At 52.5% G+C, this 11,621-nt stretch overlaps 2 protein-coding genes across 2 annotated transcripts; one reads left to right on the top strand and one right to left on the bottom strand.

The window, feature by feature from the left end:
* Positions 1-3,108: 3,108 nt before the first annotated feature.
* ATP5PB (ATP synthase peripheral stalk-membrane subunit b) lies at positions 3,109-6,219 on the bottom strand. The gene is made up of 7 exons (XM_051638906.1): positions 6,072-6,219; positions 5,885-5,927; positions 5,419-5,564; positions 4,758-4,921; positions 4,128-4,253; positions 3,819-3,998; positions 3,109-3,266 (listed from the first exon to the last, which is right to left on the bottom strand). Exons 1-7 carry the CDS (start codon positions 6,097-6,099, stop codon positions 3,195-3,197), a joined length of 759 nt encoding a protein of 252 aa, XP_051494866.1. The 5' UTR covers positions 6,100-6,219; the 3' UTR covers positions 3,109-3,194.
* A 55-nt stretch (positions 6,220-6,274) lies between these two features.
* Positions 6,275-11,264, top strand: WDR77 (WD repeat domain 77). The gene is made up of 10 exons (XM_051638905.1): positions 6,275-6,540; positions 6,646-6,831; positions 6,908-7,049; positions 7,119-7,168; positions 7,764-7,834; positions 8,185-8,239; positions 8,512-8,583; positions 8,687-8,795; positions 9,209-9,277; positions 9,483-11,264. The coding sequence occupies exons 1-10, from the start codon at positions 6,321-6,323 to the stop codon at positions 9,640-9,642; spliced, it is 1,134 nt and encodes a 377-aa protein (XP_051494865.1). The 5' UTR covers positions 6,275-6,320; the 3' UTR covers positions 9,643-11,264.
* The last annotated feature ends 357 nt before the right edge of the window (positions 11,265-11,621 follow it).

Genomic DNA, 11,621 nt, shown 5'->3' with positions numbered 1-11,621 from the left:
CCCCTCTCCTTCCCCAGTTAGTATTTACCATTCTGTCAAGATGTGACGTCTCTGCATAAAGCATTAAAAACAAGAGCTGTGGCCTTTACCTGGGTGTTGTCAGAAGACTCCTCAGTCACTGTCTGGGAGGGAATTTGTTCTTGTAAACGTTGGCAGGATCTCTTGCACTCTAGGAAGGAGAGGGAGCCCAGTCTCAGCTGCCAGCCCCATGCTTGGGGACAGCAGGCTCAGGGGGACACAGCAGCAGAGTGTGGCTTAGACAGGGCTTGCAAGATCTGGCACAGACCTTGCAGGTGAGCAGCTTGGCAGCCCCAGGAGGAGGGTGGCCCAGTCCTTGCCCACCTGCTGGAAGCAGCTGGACTAGGATGAAAACAACTGCTGAATTTGGTGAGAGTTCAGAATCAGGACAAAAAAAACCTCCAAGGCCAGACAGTGCTCATCAGTGCTGCAGTTAATTCTTCCACTTCTCTGCCACCAGGTCCAGATCATCCCGCTGCCCTTATTCCCTCCCCTGTGCCACTTACTTTTCCTGAAGAGGTAGATGATGACAAAACCCAGAACAGTCACCAGGATGCCAGAGATAAAGGCTAATGACAAGCAGAGTATTTCATGGCTGTTGACACACAGAAACTGGTGTCAGAGTTCCCAGTTTTAACAGAGGGGTTGAAGAATCAATAGTTCTCAAATTCACCAGACTTCATGAAATGTATCATTTATCCCAAGCCCTATGAGCCTAAAAGGTGTGTAACTGCATTAAGCATCACTATGAATAAAATGCCTAGTGCACAGACTAGGGAATTCTACACAACCTTGTAAAACCCCAAGACATAAAATGTACTGCATATAACTCCTGATGACGGGAGGAGTCTGCAATCTGAGGGAATTTGGTGTTTGAAGTCAGGAAATAAAGGTGGAGCATTTACTTATGAATCCAGCATTTGACTTCTGAAGCTTTTGAGTCAGCTGTGGAGGTATGGACAGTGGTGTGTAGAGTGACAGTAGTGGGAATGGGTTCTGGTGCAGCTGCGAGTGAACACAGAAAAAAATACATCAAAAACTGGTTTTAAAACATGTTAAGTTCTCCAGCAATATTACAACAACAAGAACTACATAAAGCCAAGCATCTATTCAAGTAAGTATTATTGTAAGTACATCACTTTTCTATTAGAGAGCTGAAAGTGGGTCAAAAACATTCAGTTACTCAGTTCCCCAGCAGCCTTGGGCAGCCAACACACACCTGCACAGCAGCCCTTTGAGTCAGGACACCACCAGCTTAATCAAGAGCACTGCCTGTAAGAAAATCCCTTAAATCAGAAAAATACCTTTATGTTCTGTTGAGGAGCCACCTCCCATTCTCTCCAAACACTAACCAACAGTAAGGGAAGCTAAAAGGAGGGAGGGGGAAAAAAAAAAGTAATATTTATATGCATATATGTAAAAACACCCTGGAGCAAAACAAAGCTATCCCCTCTCCTCACACTCCCAGAGTTAATTGATTAATTAATCAGTGTTTCAGGCACCCCCTGCACAAAGCCAGGGCAAAGGGGCCATCCCTCAGCTCAGCTCCTGCTGCCCAAGCTCTGGTCCCTGTGCCCAGCACAGAGGGGCTTCTCACCAAGCCAGCCCCCAAACGTTGTTCTGGCAGGAGCTAGAACTGAATGAACCTGGTGGCCGTTTTCACCAGAGGCAGCTTTGAGAAAAAGTCCCTTCAAGTTTTGCTTTCTCAAGTTACACTTTTCTTCTTTTTTTTCCCACCAGAGCAGGAACAGTAACTTAGTAACTTTCTTCTCGAATTTAGGGGTGGAAGGTCCAAGATAAGACAATCCCAGCCTGTTACCAACCCCCAGCACAGCATGAACAGCACACAAGTACTGCTGACAACAACCTGAAGACAAACATCCTGCTGCTTGTTGCTGTCACCTCTTCCTGCTGCCTGCCCCAAAGCCCCAGGTCCAGAGCCCCCCAGCAGGACAGTTGTGACAGCCCCTCTTACCTGGCAGCCCGGAGCTGCTCCCTCCTGCTGGTGGAGCACTCCTGGAGCTCAGCACAGCTTCACTTGTTTGGTGAAAAGAATCTGTTTCAGTCTAGTTAAAGCCCAAGTTCATTCAAATGTGGAAGTTGAGCAACTTCACTTTTTATTAAAAAAAAAAAAAAATACCCCACTACAAACCAAACCACCAGGAAACTGAAAACCACTTGCATTGTCAGGAACTGCTGATCTGAGAGGTCAGCTTCAGCTCCAGGGCACTCCCCTCCAGACACCTTTGGTGAGAGCTGCTGTGCTGGAACCTGTGCTGAGAGCTGGGCTGCTTCCCCAACTCCACGCAGCAGCAGCATTTCCCGGGTGTAGCACTGACCCACATCAACACAGGCACCTGAGCACAGCCCCAGCCTCTTCCTCAGCTTCACTGGCTACACAAATCAATCATTCCCAACACAGACAGGATGAGCCTGCAGGCAGCTCAGTGCTTGGGGCATCTGAGATACAGCAACCCCTGCAGGGAAAGAGGGCTCTCTCAGATGAGATGTAGAAGGGTTAAACTGTGCCCTGTCACCACACATGGAACCACTTCCCTTGCTACACAGAAAAGACCAGCTTTTTCCTCCCCCCCTCCCTTCTGTGAAAATCCAGAAGAAAACCCTTTAGAATAAACCTACTCATTTCACCATTTCAAACCTAATATTGCCAAGTTCAGTTGAAACCAAGTTGTCTGGCAGCTTTTGATATGTTTCCTGCCAGATAGATCCTCTTTTCCACAGGAAGATGCTTTCATCACTGTTTGAGGCTTTGTTATGAAAGTGTTTCCTTCAGTTCATTTCGAAGATGAAGACATTCATTCAGGGTACCCCCAAGAGGAGCACTAGCACTTGTCTGGATGGTAGAACATGTTTGAGATTACAGAAGTTCCCTGCACGTCACTATTACACAGAATTGTAAACCAAAACCCATCACTGTATCCCCACCAAGAGAGGAACCAAACAGAACCCATAGGCTGTGGCTGCAAATAATTCCTGCTACAAGGTAACTGCAGTGGTTTGTGACTGCACCAGCTCCTTCCAACACAAAAAGGAAATGCCTGTTGGTACAGCTAGTGAAAGACAGCAGAGTGGTTGGTTGGTTTGTTTAATGGTAGTTTAGACTCATACAGTTTCACCAGTTGTTAGGAGAGGCAGGGGAGTGGAACAGGAGGGGGTCACACTGTTGCCTGCACGCTCTTGGATAACGCCTTCAGGTCCAGGATGCACTTGGCAATGCTCTCCTTCTGCTGCAAGGGAAAGGACACCAGGGTTCAGAGCTGATCAAAGACATCCCAACAAGCACAACATGCATCCTAACACATCTTCTGGACTCCTCTTTAGACCTCAACACGAGTTGCAGATGAAAAGGGATGTAACTATAGCTCAGGAAGTCAGAGGCTCAAACCCAAACACTGACGAGGGCCAGGAACATGTTTTATTTTTTTGTTCTCAGCTTCATTCCTTAAAGGACACCTAGAGCCCAGCTGCAGATCCTGAACTGCCATGGTCTTACAGACATTTCACAAGTGAGCCCCCTGCCCTGTTAGCTATACACCTTGTCACAAGCTCTGTGCTGCCACGACCACCACCACAGGTGACTCTGGCTTAAATCACAGCAACACCAGGCACCTCCTGACAGGGCTTGAGAGCTCCCACTCAGCAGCAGGAACCTGCTGCTGGCACATCTGGGAGTCACCCAGAGCTGACCCACCACCCACCGGCTTCAGCCACTGGGCAGCACACGCTCCTACAAACTAAAATGTAAAGCAGATGGAAAAGAAACCCAAACCCGCAAGTACCTGCTGAGGCGTGATGCTCTGAACAACACTTTTCTCCACCCACTGGATCATGTGGTCCTGCTCCTTCTGACGCTTCAGGTTCTGCATGGCCACCTGGTAGTCCAGCCTCTTCTTCACCTCGCTGTACACGGTCAGCAGCCGCTCCCGGTAGTTGGCCTCCAGCAGCATGGCAACGTTGTTCTGGGGACAGATGAAACCCACCAGTGAATGTCTGGCAAGAACACAGAGGGCTGGGCAGAGGGTGCTGGTTTGGTGCACTGAGAGGCCCCAGAAGATGGGGCAGAGTGAAGAGCAGAGCTGGGCACCCACCCGCTTGGCATCGAAGAGGTAAGAGCGGCCCTCGGCCCGCCACTGCTCCTTCTTCTCCTGCTCAATGGCTGTCTCCAGGTCCTTAATGGCCTCGTTTTTCACAGCTAAAGCCTTAGCAACTTTTTCCTGGAAGAAGAAACAAAACCCATGCTTCAGAACCAAAGCCAGCCACAGGGAGCACAAGTGATGGGTAATGACTCTGAAGCCCTGGGTGAGGACGGAGCCGCCGCGGCGGGAGGTGCTGGGGCGGGAGGGCGGCCCGGGGAGGGGGAAGGCTCATTATCAATCTTGCCTCATCAAAACCACTCTTGCTGGTGCAAGGGGCTTCATTTTTGAAGGCACACCTCATTTACACAACATTTTGAAGACACCACATTCATTTTTTCATTACTGTCTGGACACTGTGTGCATTTCAATATTCAAGCAAATAACTTAGAAGCCCAGACTGGTTTGGGTTGGAAGAACCTCAAAGATCATCCAGTCCCACCCCTGCATGGGCAGGGACACCTGCCAGCAGCCCAGGCTGCTCCAAGCCCCATCCAACCTGCCCTTCAACACTGCCAGGGATGGGGCAGCCACAGCTTCCCTGGGCAGCCTGTTCAGTTTTTAACTCAGATCACGGTTTCTCACCTCATTAAGTTTGTCAGCAAAAGCTGCTACATCAGCCCCAAACTTTTTTACAGCATAAATGATGACTGACAATATGCAGAAAGATGCAACTGTCTCGTGGTTAATGACATAGATTTCCTTAGAGAGAAGATACAGCAGGAGTCCAGTGCCCAACATGTAAGGCCCTGAAGAAAAAACAAAGCAGCATTATTAGTACAAAGCATGAAGAGACTCACTGGTCTCACGGCTAAGGGGCAGCTGGTTTAAGGCTTACAAGAAGATCAGGGAGTTCCTCTACCACAACCAACAGCAGAAGCCCAGCACTCCCCAGGGAGGGTGCTCACCAGAAGTGGAAGCCACTTCCACCTGGCTTGGGACCTGCTGCTTCTGCTCATTCAGAAACAGGAAAAAATCCCTGTTAAAACCTTTTGAGGGTCAGCAGGCAAATACACCTTCCTCAATCTTCTCCAAACTCATTACATTCTTTTAGCCTTTACTCAAAGCACAGGTGTCTAGCTTTAAAGCCAGGGAGTGCTGTGCTGGCTCATTCTCCACAACCTTCTGCATATAGAAAAACTCATCTTCCCTGGTATTTTACCTTTTCCACAGCCAGAAGGGGTGGACAGAGCTAACAGTGCATAGCTAAACAGACATAAAAGAAAAAAAAAGAATATACATTAACCTGTAACTCCTGTTTTAGGATAGAGAAACTGAAAAAACTCCTCAGGGATCAAACCATGACGTACTTCTCCTCCCTTCTCAGGCAGAGGTGGCACAGGAGCCAAACACTGCTGGGCTGTATGCAGCGGTCTTGTGGCATGCAACACACTAAGAACAAGGAGAAAGTTTGTATTAAGTTGATTTTTCTAAAAACCAAGCCCTACAGCACATGCTCCGGGGAGACTCTAACGCAGCCCAGGCTGGAACTCGTCAGCCCTGCCCCTCTGAGGAAAGGGGGGAGACTGGGCAACCTCCAGAGCCTCCTTTGGGTATAAGCCCCAAACACCACTCAGAAAGAAACAGACAAAACCCCGGGATAACGTTGTTCAAGAACTGTCTCTGGGAGGCGTCCGAGGCGCTCCCAGGCACCCGGCGGGCAGCAGGGCCCGGGGCAAGGCCCCGCGCTGCCCGGGCCCCGCGGCACTCACCCTGCGGCGACGGGCGGCGGCAGCGTCCTGAGAGCGGCCGGGGCTGCGGAGAGAGGGGAGAGAAGGGAGAGAAGGGGGAGAAGGGGGGGGGCAGAGCAGCGCGTCAGGGCAGAGCTCAGCCAGGACAACCCCCCTGCCCGCCCCCCGGCCCCGCTCCCCAGCGCCGCGGCGGCCCCCCCGCGCTCACCAGCACGGAGGACGAGGCGGGAGAGCATGTTGGGCGGTGATTGATGCTGGCGGGGACGGCGCGACCGGCGCGACCCCGGGCCCGGCGCGACCCTGCGGTGACCGCGGCCGCCGCTGCAAGATGGCGGCTGCCGAGCTCTCGCGAGACGCGCGGGGCGGCGCGGGGCGGGGCGGGCGGTCTCGCGAGAGGCGGCGGCGGCGGCGCGCGCGGCGCGGGAGCACGTGGGGCGCGGGTCCCGGTCCCGCCGCCATGGAGGAGCGGGCGGGGCGGGCGGAGCGGGGCCCGGCGGGGGCTGCCCCGGCGGCCGGGGCTGCTGCTGCGGCCGGGGCTGCTGCTGCGGCCGGGGCTGCTGCTGCCGGCGGGGCTGCCCCTGCTGCTGCGGCCGGGGCGGCGGGGCCCGACTGGAACATCCCGCCCAACGCGCCCGCCTGCATGGAGCGGCACCTGGAGGGCGCGCACTACCGCGCAGGTAGCGGGGCGGGGGGGGGGGTGTCCCGGGGCGGCGGGGGCTGAGCGGAGCTGTCCGCGGGGCTGTGCCGCTGCCTCCGGTCTCCCCGGTGTCTCTGTCCCGCAGACGGGGCCCTGCTGCTGGGCGCCTCGGCGCTGAGCGGGCGCTGCTGGAGCGGCTCGCTCTGGCTCTTCGCCGACCCCCGCCGCGCCCCCAGCGAGGGCTTCTGCACGGCGGGCGTGCAGACCGAGGCGGGCGTGGCCGACCTGCGCTGGGTGGCCGACCGGGCCGTCTTGGTGGGCTCCGACTCCGGTAAGCGCGGGGGTACCCGGGCCGCCCCCCCCCCCCCCCCCCCCGGGCCCCGCTGAGCCGGGCCCTGCCCCCCCAGGCGCGGTGGAGCTGTGGGAGCTGGACGAGAACGAGACCCTCATCGTCAACAAGTTCTGCAAATACGAGCACGACGACGTGGTGCAGGCGGTGTCGGTGCTGGCGGGCGGCAGCCGGGCGGTCAGCGGGAGCAGGGACTGCTGGTGAGTGCCCCCCGCCCCGCCGCGCCGGGACCGGCCCCCGCCGCGCTCTGACCGCTGCTCTTCCCGCAGCCTGAAGGTCTGGGACCTGCCCCAGCAGGCGGTGCTGCGCTCCTACCGAGGTGAGTGCTGCTCCCCGGGGCTGGCCCGGCCCCTCCCGCCCTGCCAGCCGCACCGGGCCCCCCTCGGCCAGTCCGGGGAGTTTCTGGCACCAGCTCGTTTCTTTGTTGTTCGTTTCTATTTTATTCCCCCCCCCAAATGAGCTCTGTGAGGCTCAGTTTGCCTCGCAGCTCTTAAGTGTCCCCTGCAGCACTTTTCCTGTGCTGAAACGTTTCTCCCACCTGCGGACAGGTGGGACCTGCCAACCCCTGCTCGTTTTGGAAGGCAGCTGGTTGGAGGTGCCAGTCCCTGGGGCTGGGGTGGTGTGATCTCTGGCTGCAGCAGGGGCCACGCTGTGCTTGATCCTCTCCCCCCTGCCCCTTTGCAGCTGCCTGACCCGTCTGGAGAGGCTGCTTCAGCCTCCTGCCTGTCACAGGGACTCGGCTCCTTTGGCAGCTCAGCAGTTGGGTAGGAAACAGTTGCCTGTGACTGAGTGGAAGTGAACAATGTATCTGGGCATAAAATAATGGCAATGATCCTGCTGTGCCATCAGAGGTCCTTGGGAATATGTAGGAAAGCTGGATACAATCTTTGAGGCTCTTTATCCTTTCCTGGCAGCTCACTCGGATGCAGTGACCTGTGTGGCTTCCTGCCCTGACAAGGACACGGTGTTCCTGTCCTGTGCTGAGGTAAAGCTTCATCTCCACCTAAACCTGTGAGATTTGACTGGAGTTATTGACAGTTAAATGCACTTACTGAGAAACTACAAGCTGTGTTAGTTGAGTGTTCTGCTCTGATAAGCTGCTCATCTACTTACCAGGCTGATTTCTACAGGTTTGTAGTGAAATGTGGGAGCTCCTGGGTCTGTCCCTGGGGGTGAGAGGGGGAACCAAGGGGCAGTTGAGGGAAGCACCGTTTAACACCAAGGAAGAGGTGACAGGGTTTCCATGTGGGTCAGGAGCAGCTCTGCAGGGAGTCTGAGTTTGTGGCTACCCCCTGCCACAAAGAGATGGTAAAAACCTCCCCTTTGGGTTTACAGGATGGCAGAACTTTACTCTGGGACACCCGGTGCCCGAAACCAGCTACTCGAATTGGTAGGTTTCTGTGTGCAGCCCCTCCCTGCTTGTGTCTGAGTTCTTGTTGGAAGAAATAAATTCCTTTATGCCTGACTTCACTGTGTCCAACTGCAGATCTGGTGATCTGACTGCTTGGGCAGAAAAGCTGGTTAAAGCTCAAGGAAATCTGACCCTATCACACAAGTACAATAAGCTCTTCAATGCTTGTCTTGGTGCATAGCAGAGCTGAAGCAGCCTGGGAGAATCTTAGCACTGACTTTTCACGCTCATCCCAGTTTGTTTGCTTGCAGTTTGCAGTGCCTGTAATTACCTCCCTACCTCAGTCATGTGGCATCCACAGAAAAGTGACACCTTTGCTCTGGGTAAGAAGTGGTCTTGTTATTTGACTTTCACTTGACAAATCAAGGTTTTTCTTTTCACGTGACAGTTTTGCTAATAACCTCATTTTCCCTCCCTCTCTTTAAGGTGACGAAAGTGGAACAGTTGCACTAGTAGATACAAAGAATCCTGATTCTGCCCTCAGCTCCACTGTGCACACCCGACGTGTCACAGGGTTTGCATTTTCTGCACATAGGTACAGTCTGATCTGCTGGCATAGAACAGGGCACCCTTGAGGGCCTGGTTGGTTTTGAAGAGTAGAACCTATGATTACTAGGGTTGGGCTTTTGATCAGTGAAGAACAGAGTGAACCAAATGTCATTTGGTGAGTGTGTGGATGTGCATGAGGGCACTTCTGCAGTGTTCAGAATTGCTGGCCCACTCACTGTGGGGATTTTTCTGACTACAGCCACCACCACTCTCAGGATGCTCTCTCCCTGTGGGCTGGCAGCCTGCCCCATGGCAGTGAACGACTTCCTGTAGGGTTTGGGGTGTCTTCCTTCACTGTCCCTGGGTCAGGCTCACTAAGAGATGTGCTTTTTCACAAGAGTGTCCCTGAGAAGCTTTGAGTGTGGCTGTTCTAACCCAGGTCTCGTCTCTGTCCCCCAGCTCACCCTTCCTGGCTTCCATCAGTGAGGACTGTTCAGTAGCTGTTCTTGACTCAGACCTCTCCGAGGTGTAAGTACCAGACAGAACGTGTTCACTGCTCTAGCTGCCCGGCCTGTTGGCTTCTCCTCCAGCTAATTATTTGTCCATACACTGGGTGGAAGATGAAAATTCTCCTTCAGTGGGGGAGCATCGTGCTCCCAAAGCAGCAGGCAGGCTTGCTCCAGCCCCCACACGCCCTGTGCTTTGTGCCTAATGGACTGTTCCTCTTCCCCAGGTTCAGAAGCCGCTCCCACCGAGACTTTGTGAAGGGCTTATCCTGGGCTCCCTCAGACAATGCCTTGCTCACCACGGTGGGATGGGACCATCAGGTTTTACATCACACTGTCCCCATACCAGCTGGTGAAGCTTCTGGAGTCAACTGTGTAAAAGAATAGTTTTATAAACTCATGGTCCAGATTCCTTCCTGGCATTACTTTGATTCTGCTGAAGTCAAAGTTGTGTGTGAACTGGAGTGGGTGTGGTCTGATGGCTGCCTTGAGGCTTGTGACTAAGAAGGTTCCTGTAGTAATTTTGAATTAGGCATAAGTTAGTTACAAACTAAGCTTTACCCTCTCCTCAGGAGTTGGCTTCACCTGTGATAAGAATTTGGTGTTTTACCCAGAAAAAAATTTGGCTTCAGGCACAGAGGAGACTTGGAGAGACAGGGAATTAACCATCATTAAAAAAAAATAATCAAAAAGACTTAATCCTCCCTCAGTTCTCCAAACCATCCATGGAATTAATAGAAGCATTTTTTGGGAGAGGCTAAAAACACCCACCTCTTGTTAGCTGGATGCCAGAGGCTGCCCCTTGAGGAAAGCTCTTTTCTTTGCTCTGTGAATCAATTCTTCAGCTGCCTGGGGAGACATGTTTGCCTTTAAAGACTAGAAGGGTGAGGTGCAGAGGTTGGTCTGCACTATCTGCCAGCATGGATCCTCAGGCCAGGATCTCTGCTCCCCCCGGGGGTGCGGGAATGCCAGGAGGTGTGTGAGGATGCTGTGGGATCAGGATCCCAGCTGCAGCCCTGTGCTTACACACCTTGGTGGCCGTGTGGGACATGCTGAAGCCCTGTCCTGCTCAGCAGTGCCCTGCAGCTGAGGCCAGCTCAGAGCCAGAAGTTAGCAGTGGCTGTGCTGTTTGACACCATGTTTCATCTCCTCTGTGCTGAAGGCAACTTAAAGACCTGTGAGCAAAAGTTTTAGGTAAGGGGGAAAAAAGTGGACTAAAGACTTCAGTTTTCATTTGCTTGCTTCTGTAAACAGACTCTGCTTAGTGGTACATGAGGCTCCTGCTGCACTTGTGGTGAGTGACGTTTTGTGCTGGAGGCTGAGGGGACCAAGCATTCCCACAATCCCCAAAACAGACTCCACGTCATCCTTAGAGGTGTTATTTTTTTTTTGTACCTTACCACATAATTTTCAAACTAAACTGCTTCCCTGGAACATATTTAACTGACAAAAATAACTGCTCTGCATGCATTGCCACACTGCTCTAGGTATGGCTTGGTCTGGCCTAGTGTTTCCTAGACAGAATAAAGCAGGAACTGACTAATGACACAAAAATACTATTGAAATTCATGTTATTCCTGTTTCTTTAGCATGGTAGCAACACTAAACTGTACACCACTTGCAGTGGGCTTATCCCTGCATAAACATAGGTCTTAGCTGATCCAGACTCTGCAGAGCCCACAGTGAAGTGTTAGGCAGGCTCAGCTCTCCCAGGCTCTCTGCTTTTCTCCTATTTTTAAACCTTTGCTGCTTTTGTAGTTCCCATGTCATGCAGGTGTTCACAGAGCAAACTCCCTGATCTAGAGCAGTGTATAACAAAGAAAAGGTGAATTATTATAAAAACTGACAAGATTCCTCAAAAGTACCCCTTGAGCTAGCGAAAAAGTTACCTGTGACAGACTTCTGATGCTGTTCTGAGAACTGGAATGGGTCTTGTGCTGTTGGTGGAATAAGTTTGTCTTGGAAAAGGTGGAAAACGGTTTTTAAATAAATTATAGTTTTCATTTGTACCTGGGTATAAGTTTCACCAAACCCCTTACTGTTGTCGTGAAGAGCCTGCTGAGGTCACCCACACAGCTCCAACTGAGGTGGTGATTTCAGTCCCTGAGATTAAAACACTTCTTAAATCACTGTGCCCTGTGTTCCTGTTGAGTGCTAGGGAGCCGTGGCTCGTCAGCAGCAGTGCAGGCTGCAGCTCCTGCTTGTTCTCAGGAACCTTGTCTTTCCAAAACTTGGAAGTAGCATTTCCATCCTGCAGAGCTTAAAAAAAAAAAAAAGTGAAAAATATCAAGTATTAAACCACGTGAAACTCCTCCCGTTTGCCACCCTGTGAGCAAAACGCAGCAGCCCGTGGCAGAAAGCAAGAG

This window comes from Apus apus, chromosome 23, assembly GCF_020740795.1.
Source record: "Apus apus isolate bApuApu2 chromosome 23, bApuApu2.pri.cur, whole genome shotgun sequence".
NCBI lineage: Eukaryota > Metazoa > Chordata > Aves > Apodiformes > Apodidae > Apus > Apus apus.
Note: the sequence above shows the minus strand (reverse complement) of the source record. Positions and strands in the feature narration are given on the sequence as shown.